At 46.4% G+C, this 25,402-nt stretch overlaps 1 protein-coding gene across 1 annotated transcript; it reads right to left on the bottom strand.

Annotated features, from left to right (window-relative positions):
* Nucleotides 1-1,668: 1,668 nt before the first annotated feature.
* Nucleotides 1,669-3,128, bottom strand: LOC123113589 (syntaxin-121). The gene has a single exon (XM_044534880.1). The coding sequence runs from the start codon at nt 2,799-2,801 to the stop codon at nt 1,839-1,841; it is 963 nt and encodes a 320-aa protein (XP_044390815.1). The 5' UTR covers nt 2,802-3,128; the 3' UTR covers nt 1,669-1,838.
* Between the last annotated feature and the right edge of the window lie 22,274 nt (nt 3,129-25,402).

A 25,402-nucleotide genomic window follows, 5' to 3' on the forward strand; every position in this document is an offset into this window, starting at 1 on the left:
TTTTGGATTTTGCTTTATTTTCTAGGTTTTTGTGATGTTCTTTTTAAAATTCTCTCGTGAAACACACCATGCGACAAACACAGTTGTGCTTCATGAAAAGCAGTGAAAACACGGTTGTGCTTCCGGTGAAAGCACACATGTGCCTACCGGGAGGCACAACTCTGCTTCCTGTAAAGTGAAAATCACAGTTGTGCTTCCGGTAAAGCAGTGGTATGTGCTTCCCAAAAAGTGAAAAACACAACTCTACTTTAAAAAAATAGAGTTGCGCTTTTGATTATTGTGTATTTATCTATGATTTTTTTTCAGGTATCTGTTTTTCTTTTTCTATTTTTCTATTTCTGATTTTTTTTGAAAGGAAGTTCATCCAAACCTATCAACACGTGATCCAGTTTCGAACATCTCGTTTTGAGAAACGCAATGGTGAAAATAGTGATTTGAACACGATTCAAAAGATAAAGCATTTTAAAAAACTTGATGAATGAAAAAAACACAAAGCTCTTAGGATGTGACAAATGTCGCAAAACCAATGCGCCACTTGTCATCACGATGGGAAGTGAGAGGTACCTCTCCAAGAGATACCCTTTGACTAATGTCTTCAGAGAACTACGAAATCACTAGTTAAGGGGTACCCTTGCAACGGTCACTTTCTTACCTTCTCTGGTGCTGTCAAAATTGCATGTGCGTCAGTTGTAGTAACCTGAAATTTTTCCTCTTTTTCATGGATTCGATTTTTCAAGACGGTTTATCTTTTTAAGTCGTGCGTCCAAATGTCGAACCATTTTCATCATTAGATTTATTGCGTCAAAATCTTTGAAACTACATCACATATTAATATGTTTAGACAAACTTTTGTTTTCACGAACAAAATTCGAAGAAACTGGAAGTCAGGAAAAACGGAAATAAAAAACAAAAATGATAAAAAAAATAAAAAGCATGAAAACCCTGCAATAAAAAACAAAAGAAGAGAAAACAAAAAGAAAAAAAATAGAAACCCGGAAGAACATTTGTGCTTTTCATACAAGCCTCGGTTGTGCTTTTCTTTTTTTCGGGGAAGCACAACTGTTTTTTTTTTTTTGAGAAACATAGTTGTGCTTCTCTTTTTTTGGAAGCACAAATTATCCTTTCTCGCGGAAGCGGATGTGCTTCTCATGGAAGCACATGTTGCGTTTTTTGCTTTATATGGAGCGGATGTGTTCCCTTAGAACGGACATAATTGCGCCATGTACCGGACTGCATCGCAATTCCGGTGGTGGTTCAGCTAATCTTGATTCCAGTGAGCAGAATTGTATTACTGCATCGCAATCTTGTCGCAGTCCAGCGTGCCTCGAAATGACACGGAAGTTCTGCCTTTCGAGAAGCTTGCAAGCAACGAAATTTTATTTTCCTACTACTACCACTAGCACCACCATGTCCATGGTTGACGAGCACGCAGGCAGCTCGAGATTTGACGACCTGCCGTAGATTACTCCAACCAACGAGCGGTGCCTCGCATCTGGAGCCTGAGGCTGGAGGTAGTTGGGACCTGAATGAATCTTCTCTTCTTCTCTCCCGATTGAGTGCGTCGCCGGTCAGCCGCGCCGGCACATGGACTCCGACCAAGTCAAAGTTGGCTCACCTGTCACACAAGCTTGGCTCCACACTCCAACCCAAACTCAATCAACTGCATAATTACCACTCATAAATCGCCGAAAAGTATATAGTTATATAACATAATCGATTGGCTCAACGAACCGCACGGATGGAGTAATTACAATCGCAAAAAATTCCACAAAAAACGATCAACAACACCCAGCAAGCATGCAAGCAAGCCAGGATCATATCATCACAAGCTATTCCTACTACTGCTGGTTGTTGTTGTTGTTGCTCTTGTTGGTGTTCTTGAGCACGATGGGGATGACGATGATGAGGATGACGACGAGCAGGATGCCGATGCCGATGCAGGTCCACTTGCGGGAGCTCTTCTGGTGCTTGCGGGCGACCTGGAGCTGCTCGCGCCCCCGGTCGACGAACGACCGCGCCCGCCCGACGTGGCCCTCGATGTCGTCCAGTTGCTCCCCCTGCGCCGCCACCAGGACGGCCATGTCGTTGAACACCTGCTGCAGCTCCAGCAGGCTCCGCTCCAGGTCCGCCACGGCGCCGTGCCGCTCCTGGATCTCCGCCACCACGCCCAGCACCTCCCCGCGGCCCTGCTGCTCCGCGATGGCCCGCTGCAGGAACCGCTCCCCCTCGCCCGTCTCCGCCAGCGTGTCCAGCGTCGCCTCGTCGGGCTGGGCCCCCGTGACGGTGAAGTAGCGCCGCGCCACCGTGTCCCGGTACTCGGAGGTGATGCGGGAGCGGAGGGAGGAGAAGGACTCCATGGCGTCCCGCAGCTTCTTGCGCAGGCCGGCGACGACGGAGGTGCGGGTGCGGTCCGTGGAGGAGCCCGGCCCGCAGCCGGCCACGGAGCGGTTGGCGGCGTTGGCCCGGTCGAGCGACTCGAGGCGGAGCTTGACGACCTTGGCCTTCTTGATGGCGGCGGCGACGTCGGCGTCCATGCGGGAGCGGAGCGCGCGCACGGCGGAGGCGTCGTGGAGCGACTTGCCCGACTCGTTGCCGTCGTGGAGGGAGCGCTGGATCCGCTCCAGCTCCCGCAGGTCGTCCTTGATCGACTCCACGTCCTCGAAGAAGCGGTCCAGGCTCGCCCCCGCCGCGGCGCCCGGCGGCGCCGTCATCTCCACCCCGCCGCCGCCGCCCGACTCCAGGTCCCCGCCGTCGCCCCCCGCGCCCGCGCGCTTCCACGAACTCGAGAACAGGTTGTTCATGGCTGCTGCTGCCGGCTCAGGCAAGGGTCGATCGATGGATCGGTCTGTACGCCGGCTTCTTGATTCTCCTTGATCGGCGGAGGTCCTGGCGCGGTTTCTTGGATGGGGAGAAGCGGAGTGGACAAGGGAGGAAGAAGAGGTTAGTTACTTAACCGGTACTGATCGGGGCGGGGACGCGGAGTGGGGGGTTGAAGGGGTCTGCCGTCTCGTCTCGTGCGGGGCTCGGGGAAGGTGGGAGGAAGGGGACGGCGACCCAGAGACCCTTCTTCTCCCTGCGGCAAGTGGATCCGATCCGATCCGATGGCTTGGCTTGGCGTCCAGGTTCGGTCCTTGGATCACGGGGTGGCGTGGGTGCGTCGGCTATCTATGTCTGGAAAACGGAAATCTCGAACCTAACCGCGTCAGTGCGGTGCGGCGCGCAGCTTAGCTGGCCGTACAAAGTTCACGGGCAGGGGGCATGTGCAAGGGATTCTATTTTTGCAGCGCACCGCGCCGCGCCGGACAAATCAGCTCGCCGCGGGTAAAATTAAGAATAGTAAAACTCGATCGTACTCGTACTATGTGGCGGGAAATTCTACGTGAACTGCTTGGATTGGATTGGACTGGGCGGCGGTGAATTCCTGCTTGGATCATCAACATTCATCCGTCGTAGCAATGCTGTTGGTCGTGTTCGACCCGATCAATCGTCGGAGCAAGCAGAGGAGCACGTGCCCAGCTTGACTGGCACACTTTTTTTTTTGGGTCTCTCTCGTGTCCAAATGGGCCGAGTCACGCATTAAGAAATCAAATGAAAAGTTGGCAACATGCATACTCCACATGTGCTCCGGTGCTCGGTCTGTTTTTCTTTTTGTTTTTTTGGGCATGGAGGGGCTCGGTCTGCTGATCGCACGAAAGGGCTGAGTCAAGCCTACAAGAAGAGGAGCAACCTCCTCATTGCCGGGTAGGTATGTTCGTTCGGTTGTTAGGTCTCGCGCGAGTGGCCGGCGAACCGTATGTTCTGTTTGCTGAGCAACAGAGCAAGCCTTTTCTTTTTCTTGGAAAAAAATAATAATATCGCGAAGATGTTTTTTTGAGAGTACATCAATAACGTACCATATTTTTATAAAAGAGAGAATAAGATTTACAAGAGATGCCTTACGAATGGATGCACACATCCATTCTCGGCAACACCCGGAAACACCCCACACCTAAGATCCTAAGCCTACTCTCTCATGAAACGTGACAACCCAACATCTCCAACTCCGGCCTCAATCCACTCGTGCAGCTCACGAAGAATCGCGTCTACCAATTCACTCGGGGATCTCTGTTGGCTTCTTCTATTAAAAACTCGAGCATTCCTTTGTTTTCACAGGGCCCATGTCACCACAATCACAAATGTGTCAAAAGCCCGTTTGTTAGCCTTGACACTCCCCTTCCTCGCTAACAGCCACCAATCCAGCAGATTGTCGTTCTCAGTTGGCCTCGTGACCTGCAAGTTGAGGGCTTGGAGACCCTCATGCCAAACTTCCCTAGCGTACACACACTGGATCAAAATATGCTCAGCGTTGTCCTCTTCCTGCAGGCACGTGTAACAAGCTGAGGGTCTATCCTGAAGCCCATGCTTAGCTCGTCGATCCGAGGTCCAAATGCGATGCTGCACGGCCAACCAAGCAAAAATCTTGCACTTGGTCAGAAATCTGGAACTGCCGGGTAGATATGTGGATCTCGCAGTGTAACTACCCGAGGGGTCTGCCGGCCAAGAGAAGCAGTCCGGTCTGTTCGGGTCACACTCGATCGTGCTAATAGCCAAGTTGAGGTGCACAAGCTGCATATGCCCAACGAATGTGAGATCACCAGTCACATCCTGCAACCATTTGCCATTGTCCAAACCCTCACTGATTGTGCGCCTGTTCCTCGTGCGAGTAGCCACCATGGCATGAATAAGCGGAGCAATATCGGCGGCCGCAAAACCGTGAATCCATCTGTCTCTCCAGAACAGCACCTTGGTGCCATCTCCAACCTCAATCTTGACTAGGCTATCAAACACTGCGCGGGCTTGTCTGTCCTCAATCATAGCTAAGCCTTGCCATGGTCTTTGTGGATCCATCCGTTTCAGCCACTCCCATCTGACTCTGAGAGCGATGCCCTGCAGTTCCAGATTTCTAACTCCCAGACCCCCAAGGAACGTGGGCCTACAGATCGTGTTCCAGGCCACCAAGCACTGCCCACCGTTCACCTTGTCTTTCCCAGCCCAGAAAACGCACACATCCATTGATCGTTATCCTCCAACACCCAGGCTGGCGCCTCAGCAATCATGAAATGATGTATGGGTTTAGCGGCCACCACGGACTTAACGAGCACAAGACGACCTGATCTCTGGAGCAGCCCACGTTGCCAGGCCGGGGAGCAACGCTTAGCTTGATCTACCATCGGTTGCCAGTCCGCACAGCTAAGTTGGTGAATTGCGAGCTACAAACCTAGGTACTTGCAAGGAAAAGTTCCCATATTGCATTGCAGCAAAGCAACCACCCTGTCCCTGTCAGAAGCATCACCATGGATCATCACCGCAGATGACTTGAGATAGTTCACTCGAAGGCCCGACGCGCCACCGAACATCTTGAGAGCTTCTTTAACAAATCTCAGATCCACCTCAGAGGGCTTGACAAACATTGCCACATCATCCACGTAAATTGAGATCGTCTGGGTAGCAGAGACCCCAGCAATCCTACTAGACACACCCAAATCAGCAGCTTTAGTCATGATCTTAGAGAGGACGTCCATAACAATGACAAAAGGAAGGGGGGATCGGGTCTCCTTGCCGAAGCCCTTTCAAGTGCTAGAAGCTTTTTCCTAGGATCCCGTTGACAATCACTTTAGTAGATGTCGTCCTTAACAAGATGGAGATCCATGACAGCCATTTGGTCCCAAAACCTATCTGCTTCATCACCTCAAAGAGGAAAGGCCATGCGATCGAGTCGAAAGCTTTCGAGATATCAAGTTTCAGAAAGACTGCAGCTTCCTTGCGAGCATGAAGTTTCCTCGCAACTTGCCGAACCAGAAGGAAGTTATCGTGCAGGTGCCGGCCACTTATGAAGGCAGATTGATTTACAGCCACGGTCTCTGACATTCTGCGCCTAACGCGATTCGCAAGCATCTTCGCAAATAATTTTGCAGCACTGTGGGTCAAGCTTATAGGGCGGAAGTCCCCCACAACCTCCGCATCCGGTTTTTTCGGGATCAGGACGATATGAGCACGATTCAACTTGCCAAAACCCCTACCATCCTCCACATATAGCTTCATAAACACGGCCATCAGGTCGCTCTTGATAATGGGCCAAGCCCTCTGATAAAAGGCAGCAATAAACCCATCAGGCCCGAGCGCGCGATTAGGCGGCAGCTCCTTTATCGTATCCCACACTTCCTCCTCCGTAAAAATTTCATCCAGTTCAAAAAGGTCGTGTGTGTCAAGCTCTAGGAAGTCCAGGTTTAGGCCAGCCTCTCTAGTGGAAGCGCGGCCCAGAAGTTGTTGGAAAGCATCCGTAAACACCCCCTCCTTCCTTTGTTGATCCGTGATCAGCTCGTTGTTATGTCTAATGTGAGGGATAAAGTTTTTTGATCTTTGTCCATTAGCCACCACTTGAAAAAGCTTGGTGTTGGCGTCTTCTTCTCGGATCCAGCGTAATCTTGATCGCTGCCGATCGATGGTGAGTTGCAAGGAGGACAGTCCTAACAACGCATGCTTTAGTGTTCTCCTTAGCCATCTTTCCTCGGTCGTGAGCACCCTATCTTCCATAGCACGATCCAGCCTTAAGCTGATGTACTTGGTCGCCGCCATCTGGGTCTTGATGTGCCCGGTCTTCCTTTGCCCCCAAGCTTGTAAAGCTACCGCGGTGTTGCGAAGGAGGGAGTCCAGCCTCTTATAAGGGTCAATAATACTGTCCTCACACACCCAAGCCTTCCTAACTGCCTCCTTGAAGCCTTCTAGTCTCGTCCAGTACATCTCAAAGCGAAATCTTTTCTTAGAGCAGAACGGGGCCGACGTGGTGAGATGTAGGGGGGCATCATCTGAAATATTGGAGGAGAGGGCTTGTAGAAGGACATCCGGGAAACACACTTCCCAATCAACTGAAATGAGCACTCTGTCGATCTTGGTCAGAACCAGTTGTTCCCTCTCGTTAGTCCACGTGAAATGCCTCCCATGCATGTAGACATGTTTGAGCTTGCAATTATCCACAAAATCCTTGAACTTCCTCCTGATCCGTCGATTAAGGTTGTTATTGCTCCTCTCATCAGCATGCAAGATCATGTTGAAATCACCCAGAAGCACCCATGGTCCCGGGCACGCTGCCCTCGTGTTGTGCAAATCCAGAAGAAATTGCATCTTGGCTTCGTCACCTTGCGGACCATAGACCACAGTAATCCACCACTCCGACCCATCCTTATTGTGAACCAGCCCGGTGAGCGAATTGGTATCCCTGATGATATTATCTAGCTCCAAGACCGTTGTATCCCACCCCAAAAGGATACCACCACGCGTATCAATTGCCGGGACATAGTCAAAGCCATCAAAAGATGGACCAATGCATTGCATTACATTAAACAGATCAAACACATCAATCTTGGTCTCTTGCAAGCACACAAGGTTCTGATAACCCACAAGTGTAGGGGATCGCAACAGCTTTGAGGGTAAAGTATTCAACCCAAATTTATTGATTCGACACAAGGGGAGCCAAAGAATATTCTTGAGTATTAGCAGTTGAGTTGTCAATTCAACCACACCTGGATAACTTAGTATCTGCAGCAAAGTATTTAGTAGCAAAGTAGTATGATAATAAAGGTAACAGTAGCAAAAGGAAAGATAATAGTTTTGGTTTTTTTTTTGTAGTAGTTGTAACAGTAGCAACGGAAAAGTAAATAAGCGACGAACAGTATGTGAAAAGCTCGTAGGTAATGGATCAGTGATGGATAATTATGCCGGATGCGATTCCTCATGTAATAGCTATAACATAGGGTGACACAGAACTAGCTCCAGTTCATCAATGTAATGTAGGCATGTATTCCGTAAATAGTCATACATGCTTATGGAAAAGAACTTGCATGACATCGTTTGTCCTACCCTCCCGTGGCAGCGGGGTCCTAGCGGAAACTAAGGGATATTAAGGCCTTCTTTTAATAGAGAACCGGAACAAAGCATTAGCACATAGTGAATACATGAACTCCTCAAACTATGGTCATCACCGAGAAGTATCCCGATTATTGTCACTTCGGGGTTGTCGGATCATAACACATAATAGGTGACTATAGACTTGCAAGATAGGATCAAGAACACACATATATTCATGAAAACATAATAGGTTCAGATCTGAAATCATGGCACTCGGGCCCTAGTGAGGAAGTCCTGGATTAGGGGTATCTGGACAGCCGGACTATATACATCGTCCGGACTATTGAAGCGTGAAGACACTAGACTCAAGACTCCGTCCCGTGTCCGGAGGAAACTCTCCTTGGCGTGGAAGGCAAGCTCGGCGATCCGGATGTTGTATTTCCTTCCTTGTAACCGACTCCATGTAAACCCTAGCCCTCTCCGGTGTCTATATAAACCGGAGGGGTTGGTCCTTGGAAGGCCGATCACAATTACAATCATACCATCATAGGCTAGCTCTTAGGGTTTAGCCTCTACGATCTCGTGGTAGATCTACTCTTGTACTACCCATATCATCAATATTAATCAAGCAGGAAGTAGGGTTTTACCTCCATCGAGAGGGCCCGAACCTGGGTAAACATTGTGTCCCTTGCTTCTTGTTACCATCAGCCTAGACGCACAGATCGGGACCCCCTACCCGAGATCCGCCGGTTTTGACACCGACATTGGTGCTTTCATTGAGAGTTCCTCTGTGTCATCGCCGCAAGGCTCGATGACTCGTCTCGTCGTCAAGGACAACATTACCTCGAGGGGAGCTCTAGCTGTAGGCCAAACTCTCCGACTTGGCGGCTTTATCATGGCTGCCCCATCGGCGGTTGCACCGATGATGGCCTCTCGGATCATCAAGCATAACCTTCGCGTCAGTTTAGAACTCGCCGAACAGATGGATACGATGGAGCTCTCCTCCCTTAATGAGCTCTTGGATCGCATCGCCACTCTGGGAGTCACTACAGACTATGACCTGATCGGGCTTAAACCCGACCAAAGGGACATCAGATCCCCGCCGGCCACCCATGAGATAGCGGTAGTGGAGGAACCACACACGGATTGCCCCTCAACTTTGAGGACGAATTATGTACGGATCACCGAACTCCTTGAGCCGAACACCTGCTCAAAGGAAGCGGGTCCCGGACTTAGAATCGGGCATTGGGCCGAAGAAATTGGGCAGCACTCCGGATCCCGAGCTGTCAGGCTCGGAACCTCCCACGCCCCTGGGTGTTAGATCGGATCAGAATCCGGATTCAGCTAACAACACCCACCTGGACTTAAACGTCTCTCCCGCATCAGGCAAGAGCCCTAGGAGACCATACATCGCTACTGGGCCAGATTCCTCCTTGCGCTTAACAAGGTCAAGGACTGCCGCGAGGAGGACGTACTCTCACTCTTCTGCAAAAATTTCATGGACAAGGGACTCCTTAATGCTATAAGCCGCCGCGACATAGTACACTTCGCGGACTTGGCAATCATAGTACAGAAGTACTGTGCGATGGAAAGCGCCTGGAAAACCCAAACAGAATTTTGGGACAGTACAGCTCTCACCAAGACCTTTGTCTGAACTAAACGGGCGAGCTCTCGTAAGTCGGTCGATCCAATCCCCAAGAAACCAAAGCCCACCCCAGGGCGGGGAACCGTATTGGAAAAATGGCTCGACGGGCCATGTAAGCTCCATAGTACTCCGGATACAGCACCAACTCATAGCCTTAGGGCATGTTGGATACTCCGACAGGTAGCAAAAAGTGGCAAGGATCTTCTTGCAAGCCATAAAGCGGAACAACATCCTGCCAACGAACACAATACGGTACTAACAGTCTTCGAGACTTTTGCCTCGAACAATAGGCGCAAGCAAGCTCATCGAAGCTCCGCTGAAATTTGCCATGTGGCAAAAATAAACCCCTGGAATGACACTGCTATAACTTTCAATGCCAGTGATGAACCTCAATTCCAGACTGTCCGGGCACCAGCCGCTCCGGTCCTTAGCCCGATCATAGACGGCTTTCGGCTCACTAAAGTACTCATGGACGACGGAAGCGGATTAAATTTGATCTATGAAGAAACACTCAGCAAGATGGAAATTGATAAAAGCCGCATTGAACAAAGCGGCACAACCTTCAGGGAAATTATCCCTACTCGGGAAGCGCGGTGTGCGGGAAAAATCACACTCGATGTGGTATTCGGCACCCTGGAGAATTATAGGTCCGAAGAAATCACATTCCAAGTGTCTCCTTTTAGCAGCGGATATCACGCCCTTCTAGGGCGGGACGCGTTTACAAGCTTTCAAGCTGTACCCCATTACGGGTACATGAAGCTTAAAATGCCCGGACCCAATGGAATCATCACTCTAGCCAGTGATCCGGACGTCGCACTCCGCGCTGAAAACAAAACCGCAACACTAGCCCTAGAAGCATTATCCGAAGCCCTAGCAGCCAAAGAGTTAACAACACTGCGGGCCACCGTGGACAGGGACGACGTGATACTCGACAAGCGACCCAAGTCCACCTCATTTAAACCTGCAGACGAGATAGTCAAATTCCAAGTCCATCCAACGGACCCCACGAAGACAGCTTCCATCGGGACACAGTTGAGCCCCGCGATGGACGCCGCACTGCGAGATTTCTTACGCGAGAATTGGGACATTTTCGCCTGGCACCCATCAGACATGCCGGGCATCCCACGCAGATTGGCCGAACACAACCTCAATATTCTAAAAGGATACAAACCGGTCAAGCAGACTCTAAGACGGTTTTCAGAGCCCAAAAGGCAAGCCATGGGGGAAGAGCTAGCCAAACTACTCAAGGCCGGATTCATCAGAGATATCAAGCATCCGGATTGGCTGGCAAACCTAGTAATGGTACCAAAGAAGGACAAATCCTGGCGCCTGTGTGTCGACTTTAAAGAACTCAACAAGGCTTGCCCCAAGGATCCCTTTCCCCTCCCTCGCATCGATCAAATCAACGATGCCACAGCTGGACACGATTCACTGTGTTTACTCGACGCATACTCTAGATACCATCAAATAAAGATGGCAGAGTCTGACCAAGCTGCAACAGCTTTCATAACGCCATATGGCCCTTTTTGCTTCAACACTATGCCTTTCGGGCTTAAGAACGCCGGAGCGACCTACCAACGCATGATTCAAACATGCCTGGAAAAGCAAATCGGCAAAACAGTGGAGGCATATGTGGATGACGTGGTCATAAAAACAAGACACGTCGAAACCCTAATAGATGACTTGAGGCTTACATTTGACAACCTCCGGACATACGACATCAAGCTGAACCCAGAAAAATGCGTTTTCGGCGTCCCCTTAGGGAAACTACTCGGCTTCATTGTTTCCAATAGAGGAATTGAAGCGAATCCAGCAAAGATCCGAGCTCTATCACAGTTGGCTATACCAACAGACCTCAAGCATATCCAGAAACTAGCCGGATGCGTGGCTGGTCTAAGCCGCTTTATCTCCAGGTTAGGAGAAAAGGCATTACCTCTTTACCGCCTTCTTTGGCACACCGAACACTTCGTGTGGACGGATGCAGCCGCGGCCGGACTGGATGAAATAAAGACCTTATTGGCCAGTAATCCAGTACTAACAGCGCCAACTATTGGTGAACCTATGCTGCTGTACATAGCTGCAACACATCAAGTTGTAAGCACAGTGCTCGTCGTGGAACGAGGGGCTGACGGATACAAATTCCCGCTCCAGAAGCCGGTTTATTACGTATCCACGGTCCTAACCCCATGCAAATCCCGATACCCACACTATCAAAAAATAGCATATGCGGTCTTCATGGCATCCCGGAAGCTAAGACACTACTTTCAAGAGTGTTCGATCACGGTGGCCTCCGAAGTACCACTCAACGACATCATAAACAACCGCGACGCTACGGGCCAGATTGCCAAATGGGCCATCGAGCTCCTTCCGTTCAACATAACATACAAACCACGGAGGGCCATTAAATCGCAAGTATTGGCTGACTTTGTCGCCGAATGGACAGAAGCCGAACTCCCTAAAGAGTACGACACATACTCAAACTGGATCATGCACTTCGACGACTCTAAAATGCTGGCCGGATTGGGAGCAGGTGTAGTCCTGACGTCTCCCACCGGAGACACGGTCCAGTACGTCCTTAAAATATTATACACAGACTCCAACAATGCAGCCGAATACGAGGCTCTGTTGCACGGTCTTCGGATGGCAGTCTCTAGGGGCATCCAACGCCTAGAAGTGCGCAGGGATTCGAACCTCGCAATATCACAAATAAACGGAGACTTTGATGCCAAGGATCCGAAAATGGCGGCCTACCATAATGCCATCCTCGAAATGCCAGCTCCGTTCGAGGGGCTCAAATTCCACCATGTGGCTCGAGAAAACAATCAATTAAGCGGCGGACGTCCTCGCCCGCATCGGCGCCAAACACGACCCCATCCCACCTAACATATTCCTGCAAAGGTTGTTCAGGCCATCCATAGTATGGGAAGGGGAGTCCGGCAATACTAGCACGGATCCGAACACACCCCCAGATTCCGAACCATCAGACACAATCGGAGGCTCTGTCACCGAAATAACATCTTCGGCCCACGAAATCATGGCCGTAATCTCCCTGTGGACTGAGCCTTTCTTGGCCTACCTAAATAGGCAGGAGCTCCCTGAAGACCAAAATGAAGCACGCTGCATCGTCCGGCGGTCTAAAGCTTACAAAGTCCACGAAGGGGAACTCTATAAGAAAAGTGCGACCGGAGTGCTCCAAAGGTGCATCTCCGAAGAGGAAGGGCGGCAGCTCTTGGCTGAAATCCACTCCGGACTAGGCGGACACCATGCCACGGCTCGAGCACTAGTCAGCAAGGCCTTCCGTACAGGCTTCTATTGGCCGACGGCCCAAGCAGACGCACAGGACCTTGTCCAACACTGCGTCGGTTGTCAGCTCTTTGACAATCAGAGTCATATGCCCCCTACCGCTCTCCAAACGATCCCCATAACTTTGCCCTTCGCGGTTTGGGGGCTGGATATGGTCAGACCTCTTAAAGGGGGAAGCCATAAGAAAAAATACTTGCTGGTCATGGTTGACAAGTTCACCAAATGGATAGAAGCCAAACCAGTCAAAACGGCCGGATCCGGCCAGTAATAGACTTCATATCCGGGGTCGTACACCGATACGGTGTCCCCCACAGCATCATCACTGATAATGGCTCAAATTTCACAACCGATGAAGTGAAAACTTGGTGCGGCAAAATGGGCATTAAGCTTGACTACGCTTCCGTCTACCATCCCCAAACAAATGGCCAGGTAGAGCGGGCAAATGGTCTCATCATGAGCGGCATCAAACCCAGACTAGTGCGATCCTTGACAGAGTCGGATATGCACTGGGTCGAAGAGCTCGACTCCGTACTCTGGGGGTTGCGGACCACGCCGAATCGCACCACGGGATATACACCATTTTTATGGTATACGGCGCGGAAGCGGTACTACCCTGCGACATAATACATGATTCACCACGCGTACGCGTGTACGAAGAGAAGGAAGCTGATAACCCACAAGTATAGGGGATCACAACAGTTTTCGAGGGTAGAGTATTCAACCCAAATTTATTGATTCGACACAAGGAGAGCCAAAGAATATTCTCAAGTATTAGCAGCTGAGTTGTCAATTCAACCACACCTGGAAACTTAGTATCTGCAGCAGAGTGTTTAGTAGCAAAGTAATATGATAGTGGTGGTAACGGTAACAAAAGTAAAGACAACAAAAATAATGTTTTTGGTATTTTGTAGTGATTGTAACAGTAGCAACGGAAAAGTAAATAAGTGAGAACCAGTATATGGAAAACTCGTAGGCACCGGATTAGTGATGGATAATTATGCCGGATGCGGTTCGTCATGTAACAGTCATAACATAGGGTGACACAGAACTAGCTCCAATTCATCAATGTAATGTAGGCATGTATTCCGAATATAGTCATACGTGCTTATGGAAAAGAACTTGCATGACATCTTTTGTCCTACCCTCCCGTGGCAGCGGGGTCCTATTGGAAACTAAGGGATATTAAGGCCTCCTTTTAATAGAGAACCGGAACAAAGCATTAGCACATAGTGAATGCATGAACTCCTCAAACTATGGTCATCACCGGGAGTGGTCCCGATTATTGTCACTTCGGGGTTGCCGGATCATAACACATAGTAGGTGACTATAGACTTGCAAGATAGGATCAAGAACTCACATATATTCATGAAAACATAATAGGTTCAGATCTGAAATCATGGCACTCGGGCCCTAGTGACAAGCATTAAGCATAGCAAAGTCATAGAAACATCAATCTCAGAACATAGTGGATACTAGGGATCAAACCCTAACAAAACTAACTCGATTACATTATAAATCTCATCCAACCCATCACCGTCCAGCAAGCTTATGATGGAATTACTCACGCACGGCGGTGAGCATCATGAAATTGGTGAAGGAGGATGGTTGATGATGACGACGGCGACGAATCCCCCTCTCTGGAGCCCCGAACGGACTCCAGATTAGCCCTCCCGAGAGAGGTTAGGACTTGGCGGCGGCTCCGTATCATAAAACGTGATGACTTCTTCTTTCTGGGTTTTTTCTCCCCGAAAGCCAATATATGGAGTTGGAGTTGGTGTCGGAGGGTCTCCAGGGGGCCCACAAGGTAAGGGGGCGCGCCCAGGAGGGGGGGGGGGCGCCCCCCACCCTCGTGGACAGGGTGTGGGCCCCCTGATCTTCATCTTTGGCGAGGATTTTTTATTATTTATTCTAAGATATTCCGTGGAGTTTTAGGTCATTCCGAGAACTTTTGTTTTCTGCACATAAAACAACATCATGGCAATTCTGCCGAAAACAACGTCAGTCCGGGTTAGTTCCATTCAAATCATACAAGTTAGAGTCCAAAACAAGGGCAAGAGTGTTTGGAAAAGTAGATACGAGGGAGACGTATCAACTCCCCCAAGCTTAAACCCTTGCTTGTCCTCAAGCAATTCAGTTGACAAATTGAAAGACAAAAAGAAAAACTTTTACAAACTCTGTTTGCTCTTGTTTTTGTACCTATGTCAAGCCAGCATTCAGGTTTTCACCAAGGATTATAACTAACCACATTTGCAATAATTCTCAGGTCTCATGTTTACTCATATCAATAACATAATCAGCTAGCAAGCCATAATAATAAATCTCGGATGACAACACTTTCTCAAAATAATCATAATATGATATAACAAGATGGTATCTCGCTAGCCCTTTCCGAGACCGCAAAACATAAATGCAGAGCACCTTCAAAGATCAAGGACTGACTAGACATTGTAATTCATGGTAAAAGAGATCCAATCACAGTCATACCCGATATAAATTAACAGTAATGAATGCAAATGACAGTTGTGCTCTCCAGCTAGTGCTTTTAATAAGAGGGTGATGACTCAACATAAAAGTGAATAGATAGGCCCTTCGCAGAGGGAAGCAGGGATTTGTCGAGGTGCCAGAGCTCGGTTTTGAAATAGAGATAAATTATATTTTGAGCGACATACTTTCATTGTCAACATAACAACTGAGAGATGACGATATCTTCCATGCTAAACAAATTATAGGCGGTTCCCAAACAGAATGGTAAAGTTTATACTCCCCCTCCTCCACAAGCATCAATCCATGGCTTGCTTGAAACAACGAGTGCCTCCAACATTCAACGGGTCCCAGGGGGAGTTTTGTTTGCAATTATTTTGATTTAGTTTGCATAAAGCATGGGACTGGGCATCCCGGTGACCAGCCATTTTCTCGTGAATGAGGAGCGGAGTCCACTCCTCTTGAGAATAACCCGCCTAACACGGAAGATAAGGGCAGCCCTAGATGATATACGAGCTATTCGAGCATGCAAAACAGAATATTAATTTGAAGGTTTAGAGTTTGGCACATACAAATTTACTTGGAACGGCAGGTAGATACCGCATATAGGAAGGTATAGTGGACTCATATGGCATAACTTTGGGGTTTAAGGGATTGGATGCACAAGCAGTATTCCCGCTTAGTACAAGTGAAGGCTAGCAAAAGACTGGGAAGCGACCAACTAGAGAGCGACAACAGTCATGAACATGCATTTAAAATTAATAAACATTGAATACAAGCATGAGTAGGATATAATCCACCATGAACATAAATATCGTGAAGGCTATGTTGATTTGTTTCAACTACATGCGTGAACATGTGCCAAGTCAAGTCACTTAAATCATTCAAAGGAGGATACCATCCCATCATACCACATCACAACCATTTTAATAGCATGTTGGCACGCAAGGTAAACCATTATAACTCATAGCTAATCAAGCATGGCACAAGCAACTATGATCTCTAATTATCATTGCAAACATGTTTATTCATAATAAGCTGAATCAAGAACGATGAACTCATCATATTTACAAAAACAAGAGAGGTCGAGTTCATATAAGCTTTTCTCATCTCAGTCAGTCCATCATATATCATCATGATTGCCTTTCACTTGCACGACCGAACGATGTGAATAATAATAAGAGTGCACGTGCATTGGACTAAGCCGGAATCTACGAGCATTCAATAAACAGGAGAAGACAAGGCAATATAGGCTCTTGGTTAAGTCAACAATGATGCATATAAGAGCCACTTCAACAATTTAATCATGGTCTTCTCCTAGTGACCCCCAAAGAAAAGAAAAGAAATAAAAACTATTTACATGGGAAAGCTCCCAACAAGCAAAAGAAGAACGGGAAATATTTTTGGGTTTTCTTTTTAATTACTACAGCAAAGAAATAAACTACTACTAACATTTTTTTTGGTTTTTTCTTAAGGTTTATTAAATGCACAAGAAGAAAGCAGGAAAAAGAAAATAAACTAGCATGGATATTACAGTGAAAGAGTATGAGCACCCACATCTAGCAATGAGTGTGTGTGAACATGAATGTAATGTCGGTGGGAAATACGTACTCCCCCAAGCTTAGGCTTTTGGCCTAAGTTGGTCTATTGCGAGGGATAGCCTGGCGGATACCCGTAGGTGTAGCTGGGGTCATACTGCGATGAAGAGGACTCTGACTGCCACTGGCTGGCAACCACCTCTGGATCCCAAGAACAAACAGACTATCGTGGAGGCTCATCTTGTGGCTCCGGTTCCGGGTCTGGTGTAGGATTCCGATAGGCTTGAACGCCCGCCCATGGAACGATGTGAGGACCTGCAGACAAGTTAAACAAAGAGGGAGCAGGCAAAGTAATAGTCTCAGGGTGATGTTTATCAAAGTATAATTTATATTTGAGCTCCTCTTCACGACTCTTAACAAGAAAGTCATGCGCTAGCATACTCTTATAATCTAAATAAGCACGGGGCAACGATGTTTCTTCTTTCTCCTCGTGCCTAATAGGTATTTCAAAATATTCAGCTAGGCGCGTAGCATAAATGCCTCCAAAGATAGGGCCCTTAGTACGGTTCAGACTTAACCGTCTAGCAACAATTCCACCCATACTAAAAGAGTTATTGCGGTATAAACCATGGAACAAAATAATAATATCAGGAACACTAAGGTTTCCACAGTTCCCGCGTCCAATCAAGCAACGACTAGCAAATAAGGCAAAGTAGCGTAAAACAGAAAAATGTATGCTAGTAATCCTTGCATCAGAAACCTTCCTGGTTTCTCCCACAGTGATAGTGTTAATAAAAGCTTCTACTTCGTTACGGTGTGGTTCATCCAAGGTGCCCTCAAAGGGTATTTTGCAAACCTCACAAAATTCAGCTAATGGCATCTCCTTAACAACGTCATATAAATGAAACTCTACTGATGGAGGTGATTTCTTAGGGAAAAAGTAGAAGTTTTGCACAAAAGTATTTGTGAGTAAGAGATACTGATGACGTTGGTCGCGGAGGAAGTCGGTGAGGCCAACATTGTCAATCAATAAATAGAAATCCTCATAAATCCTGGCTCTCCTCAAGAAGTCATCGGAAGGGCATTCACACGGCCGGACCTCCGCGGTGCGAGGCAAATTAAATTTGGGCTTCTGCTCTTCTTCCTTTTGTTTTTCCTTCGAGCTTCGGCTCGACGAGCCCCTTAAAAGTCTCTTCATTATTTTCTGAAATAATCTAAAATTTTTAGCAACTTCAAATAAAAGTGAACCGACTTCAATAAAATTGATAGCAACAACTCCCACAAGTGCCTAGAGCCTATATCAAGCATTAGAACTACTTGGAACCATATAAATTTGACATGCAAGCTCAAGAACATGGTCACCTATGCAGCACAAATTTGCAATGAATAAAGCACTAGAACAAAAACTAATTGGACCAATGGAGGAGTTACATACCAAGGAACAATCTCCCCAAGCAGTTTTGCGAGAGGTGCTTTGAGCAAGGAGATCGAAAATCACAGCAACAGGGGCTAAAACTCGTTCTTGAGTTGGTTTTTCGTGTTTGTGTGAGGCAGAGGAAGAAGATGGGTGCAGGGATAAGTGGAGGAGGGCCACCATGGGCCCACGAGGCAGGGGGGCGCGCCCAGGGGGGTAGGGCGCGCCCTCCACCCTCGTGGCCAGGTGGCAGCTCCCCCCGCGGTAATTTTTGCACAGTAAATCCTCAAATATTCCCGAAAAAATCATATTAAGTTGGCATGGCATTCTGAGGACTTTTATTTTCGGGATATTTTTATATTGCACGGATAAGTCAGGAAATAGACAGAAAAATACTATTTTACTTTATTTTTACTAAATAACAGAAAATATAAAGAGGGTACAGAAGGTTGTGCTTCTAGTTCCATCCATCTCGTGATCATCAAAATGAGCCCACTAATAAGGTTGATCAAGTCTTGTTAACAAACTCATTCCAAATAACACGAAATCGGAGAAATTTCGAATAATACTAAGTTACCTCAACGGGGATATGAAAATCCCCAACAATAAGAATATCATACTTTTTCTTGACAGTAGGGAGAGGAGATTCAAAACCTCAAAATATAATCGATGGAATTTTTCCAATAGAGTTGATACTATAAACTTGAGGTTGTTTCCTCGGAAAGTGTACCGTGTGCTCATTACCATTAACATGAAAAGTGACATTGCCTTTGTTGCAATCAATAACAGCCCCTGCAGTATTAAGGAAAGGTCTTCCAAGAATAATAGACATACTATCATCCTCGGGAATATCAAGAATAAGAAAGTCCGTTAAAATAGTAACATCGCAACTACAACAGGCACATCCTCACAAATACCAACAGGTATAGCAGTTGATTTATCAGCCATGCAAAGATATTTTAGTAGGTGTCAACATATTCAAGTCAAGTCTACGATATAAAGAGAGAGGCATAACACTGACACCGGCTCCAAGATCACATAAAGCAGTTCTAACATAATTTCTCTTAATGGAGCATGGTATAGTAGGTACTCCTGGATCTCCAAGTTTCTTTGGTATTCCACCCTTAAAAGTATAATTAGCAAGCATGGTGGAAATTTCAGCTTTCCGGTATCTTTCTTTTATTAGTAATGATATCCTTCATATACTTAGCATAAGGATTTGTTTTGAGCACATCAGTCAATCGCATACACAAAAAGATGGGTCTAATCATTTCAGCAAAGCGCTCAAAATCCTCATCATCCTTTTTCTTGGATGGTTTCGGAGCAAAAGGCATGGGTTTCTGAACCCATGGTTCCCTTTCTTTACCATGTTTCTTAGCAACAAAGTCTCTTTTATCACAATGTTGATTCCTTGATTGGGGTTATCAAGATCAACAACAGGTTCAACTTCTACATCATTATCATTACTAGGTTGAGCATCATCATGAACATCATCATTAATATTTTCACTAGGTTCATGTTCATTACCAGATTGTGTTTCAGCATCAGACATAGAGATATCATTTGGATTCTCAGGTGGTTCAGCAATAGGTTCACTAGAAGTTTGCAAAGTCCTATCATTTTTATTTTTCTTCCTTTTAGAAGAACTAGGTACATCAATATTATTTCTCTGAGAATCTTGCTCGATTCTCTTAGGGTGGCCTTCATGATACAAAGGTTCCTGAGTCATTCTACCAGTTCTAGTAGCCACTCTAACAGCATAATCATTTTTCTTACTATTCATTTCATCAAGCACTTCTTTCTGAGCTTTAAGTACTTGTTCCACTTGAGTGGTAACCATAGAAGCATGTTTGCTAACAAGTTTAAGTTCACCTCTAATATTAGCCATAAAATCACCCAAGCGTTTAATCATAAAGGTATTCTGTTTTAATTGTCTACCAAAATAAGCATTAAAGTCATCTTTCTTAAACATAAAGTCATCAAACTCATCCAAGCACTGACTAGCAATTTTAGTAGGAGGGACTTCAGCTTTATCATATCTATAGAGAGAATTTACCTTTACTACCTGTGTCGGGGTATCGGGATCAGGAGGTTCTTCAGTGAATAATGAATTGAGATCATATACTTCTTCAACAGGCGGTAAATTAAGACCGTGTATTTCTTCAATAGGAGGTAAATTCTTAACATCTTCAGCTTTAGTACCTTTTTCTTTCATATATTTCTTTGCCTCTTGCATATCTTCGGGACTGAGAAATATAACACCTCTCTTTTTCGGAGTTGGTTTAGGAATAGGCTCAGTAATTGGCTCTAGAGCTGGCTCAGGAGGTGGCTTGGGAGGTGCCCAATTATTTTCATTTGTCAACATATTATTCAATAGAATTTCAGCTTCATCCGGTGTTCTTTCCATGAAAAGAGAACCAGCACAACTATCCAGGTAATCTCTGGAAGCATCAGTTAGTCCATTATAAAAGATATCAAGTATTTCAGGTTTCTTAAGAGGATGATCAGGCAAAGCATTAAGTAACTTGAGAAGCCTCCCCCAAGCTTGTGGGAGACTCTCTTCTTTAATTTGCACGAAGTTGTATATTTCCCTCAAAGCAGCTTGTTTCTTATGAGTAGCGAAATATTTAGTAGAGAAGTAATAAATCATATCCTGGGGACTACGCACACAACCAGGATCAAGAGAATTAACCATATCTTAGCATCACCCTTTAATGAGAACTGAAATATTTTGAGTATATAAAGGTAGTGTGATCTCTCATCATTAGTAAATAGGGCGACTATATCATTTAACTTAGTAAGATGTGCCACAACAGATTCAGATTCATAGCCATAGAAAGGATCAGATTCAACCAAAGTAATTATATCTGGATCAACAGAAAATTCATAATAATCCTTATCGGGAACACATATAGGTGAAGTAGCAAAAGCAGGGTCAGCTTTCATTCTATCTCTAAGAGATTCTTTACTCCATTTAACTAGCAGCCTCTTAAGTTCGTATCTATTCCGGCAGGCAAAAATAGCTGCAGAAGATTCCGCATCAAAAAGATAACCCTCAGGAATAGCAGGCATATTCTCATCATCACTCTCATCATCGTATTCAGATTCAATAATTTCTCTTTCTCTAGACCTAGAAATCTGTTCATCAAGAAATTTACCAAGGGGTACAGTAGTATCAAGCATAAGAGTAGTTTCATGATAAGTATCATGCATAGCATAAGTGGCATCATCAATAACATGCGACATATCGGAACGAATAGAAGAAGCAGGTTTAGGTGTCGCTAGCTTACTCATAACAGAAGGTGAATCAAGTGTAGAGCTAGATGGCAGTTCCTTACCTCCCCTCGTAGTTGAGGGATAAATTGTTGTCTTAGCGTCTTTCAAGTTCTTCATAGTGTCCAGCAGATATAAATCCCAAGTGACTCAAAGAATAGAGCTATGCTCCCCGGCAATGGCGCCAGAAAAAGGTCTTGACAACCCACAAGTATAGGGGATCACAACAGTTTTCGAGGGTAGAGTATTCAACCCAAATTTATTGATTCGACACAAGGGAAGCCAAAGAATATTCTCAAGTATTAGCAGCTGAGTTGTCAATTCAACAACACCTGGAAACTTAGTATCTGCAGCAAAGTGTTTAGTAGCAAAGTAATATGATAGTGGTGGTAACGGTAACAAAAGTAAAGACAACAAGAATAATGTTTTTGGTATTTTGTAGTGATTGTAACAGTAGCAACGAAAAAGTAAATAAGCGAGAACCAGTATATGGAAAACTCGTAGGCACCGGATTAGTGATGGATAATTATGCCGGATGCGGTTCGTCATGTAACAGTCATAACATAGGGTGACACAGAACTAGCTCCAATTCATCAATGTAATGTAGGCATGTATTTTGAATATAGTCATACGTGCTTATGGAAAAGAACTTGCATGACATCTTTTGTCCTACCCTCCCGTGGCAGCGGGGTCCTATTGGAAACTAAGGGATATTAAGGCCTCCTTTTAATAGAGAACCGGAACAAAGCATTAGCACATAGTGAATACATGAACTCCTCAAACTATGGTCATCACCGGGAGTGGTCCCGATTATTGTCACTTCGGGGTTGCCGGATCATAAGACATAGTAGGTGACTATAGACTTGCAAGATAGGATCAAGAACTCACATATATTCATGAGAACATAATAGGTTCAGATCTAAAATCATGGCACTCGGGCCCTAGTGACAAGCATTAAGCATAGCAAAGTCATAGCAACATCAATCTCAGAACATAGTGGATACTAGGGATCAAACCCTAACAAAACTAACTCGATTACATGATAAATCTCATCCAACCCATCACCGTCCAGCAAGCCTACGATGGAATTACTCACACACGGCGGTGAGCATCATGAAATTGGTTATGGAGGATGGTTGATGATGACGACAGCAACGAATCCCTCTCTCCGGAGCCCCGAACGGACTCCAGATCAGCCCTCCCGAGAGAGGTTAGTGAAGGAAATATGCCCTAGAGGCAATAATAAAGTTATTATTTATTTCCTTATTTCATGATAAATGTTTATTATTCATGCTAGAATTGTATTAACCGGAAACATGATACATGTGTGAATACATAGACAAACATATAGTCACTAGTATGCCTCTACTTGACTAGCTCATTAATCAAAGATGGTTATGTTTCCTAACCATAGACATGTGTTGTCATTTGATTAATGGGATCACATCATTAGGAGAATGATGTGATTGACATGACCCATTCCGTTAGCCTAGCACTTGATCGTTTAGTATATTGCTATTGCTTTCTTCATGACTTATACATGTTCCTGTAACTATGAGATTATGCAACTCCCATTTACCGGAGGAACACTTTGGGTACTACCAAACGTCACAACATAACTGGGTGATTATAAAGGAGTACTACAGGTGTCTCCAAAGGTACATGTTGAGTTGGCGTATTTCGAGATTAGGTTTTGTCACTCCGATTGTCGGAGAGGTATCTCTGGGCCCTCTCGGTAATGCACATCACTATAAGCCTTGCAAGCAATGTGACTAATGAGTTAGTTGCAGGATGATGCATTACGTAACGAGTAAAGAGACTTGCCGGTAATGAGATTGAACTAGGTATTGGATACCGACGATCGAATCTCGGGCAAGTAACATACCGATGACAAAGGGAACAATGTATGTTGTTATGCGGTTTGACCGATAAAGATCTTCGTAGAATATGTGGGAGCCAATATGAGCATCCAGGTTCCGCTATTGGTTATTGACCAAGAATAGTTCTAGGTCATGTCTACATTGTTCTCGAACCCGTAGAGTCCGCACGCTTAAGGTTTCGATGACAGTTATATTATGAGTTTATGAGTTTTGATGTATCGAAGGAGTTCGGAGTCCCGGATGAGATCAGGGACATGAAGAGGAGTCTCGAAATGGTCGAGACATAAAGATCGATATATTGGACGACTATATTCGGAGTTCGGAAAGGTTCCGAGTGATTCGGGTATTTTTCGGAGTACCGGAGAGTTACGGGAATTCGCCGGGGAGTATATGTGCCTTATTGGGCCATACGGGAATAGAGGAGAGAGGCCGAAAGGAAGGAGGCGCGCAGCCCCCCTCTGGTCCGAATTGGACAAGGGGTGTGGCCCCTTTTTCCTTCGTCCTCTCCCCCTCTTTCCCCCTTCTCCTACTCCAACAAGGAAGGAGGGAGTCCTACTCCCGGTGGGAGTAGGACTCCCCTTGGCGCGCCCCTACTAGGCCGGCCGCCCCCTCCCCCTTTGCTCCTTTATATACGGGGGCAGGGGGGCACCTCTAGGCACAACAACAATTGATCCCTTGGATCTCTTAGCCGTGTGCGGTGCCCCCCTCCACCATAATCCACCTCGATAATATCGTAGCGGTGCTTAGGCGAAGCCCTGCGTCGGTAGTACATCAAGATCGTCACCACGCCATCGTGCTGACGGAACTCTCCCTCGATACTCGGCTGGATCGAAGTTCGAGGGACGTCCTCGAGCTGAACGTGTGCTAGAACTCGGAGGTGCCGTAGTTTCGGTGCTTGATCGGTCGGGCCGTGAAGACGTACGACTACATCAACCGCGTTGTTCTAAAGCTTCCGCTTTCGGTCTATGAGGGTACGCGGACACACTCTTCCCTCTCGTTGCTATGCCATCACCATGATCTTGCGTGTACGTAGGAAATTTTTTGAAATTACTACTTTCCCCAACAGTTAGGGCTTGGCGGCGGCTCCGTATCGTAAAACGCGATGATTTCTTCTTTCTAGTTTTTTTTCTCCCCGAAAGCCAATATATGGAGTTGGAGTTGGTGTCGGAGGATCTCCAGGGGGCCCACGAGGTAGGGGTGCGCGCCCAGGAGGGAGGGGGGCGAGCCCCCCACCCTCGTGGACAGGGTGTGGGTCCCCTGGTCTTCATCTTTGGCGAGGATTTTTTATTATTTATTCTAAGATATTCCATGGAGTTTTAGGTCATTCCGAGAACTTTTGTTTTCTACACATAAAACAACATCATGGCAATTCTGCTGAAAACAACGTCAGTACGGGTTAGTTCCATTCAAATCATACAAGTTAGAGTCCAAAACAAGGGCAAAAGTGTTTGAAAAAGGAGATACGACGGAGACGTATTAGAAGCCGAGTTAGATCGGCAGGATAACCTGGATGCCCTGGAGGAGGAGCGCGACGTCGCAAAAGCCCGCTCTGCATTCTATCAGCAGCAGGCTCGATGATATCAAAGCAGAGAAGTGCGGGCCAAAACTTACAATATTGGCGAGCTCGTTCTATGCCTACCGGAGAAGAAGAAGGACAAGCTCAAAACCAAGTGGGAAGGTCCTTTCGTCATTGACAAAGTACTCAGGAGGAGCGTACCGCTTACGTAATGCATCCGATAACAGACTCGAGCCGAACCCATGGAGCACGGCCAGACTCCGGAGATTCTACGCCTAACATCGAACTCAGTGTTCGTCTCCTTACCCCTCCTTTTTAATTATGCTCCACCCCTTTTCCTTTCTCGACCTTTTTCCTCTTCACACAAAGTATTAAATACAGTGCGGACTCCCGGATCACTCCGGCCGCACTATGTGTGTCAGCAATACCTGGGGGCTTCCTATACAGAAGCTAAAAATAATTACTCAA

Source organism: Triticum aestivum, chromosome 5B, assembly GCF_018294505.1.
Source record: "Triticum aestivum cultivar Chinese Spring chromosome 5B, IWGSC CS RefSeq v2.1, whole genome shotgun sequence".
Taxonomy (NCBI): domain Eukaryota; kingdom Viridiplantae; phylum Streptophyta; class Magnoliopsida; order Poales; family Poaceae; genus Triticum; species Triticum aestivum.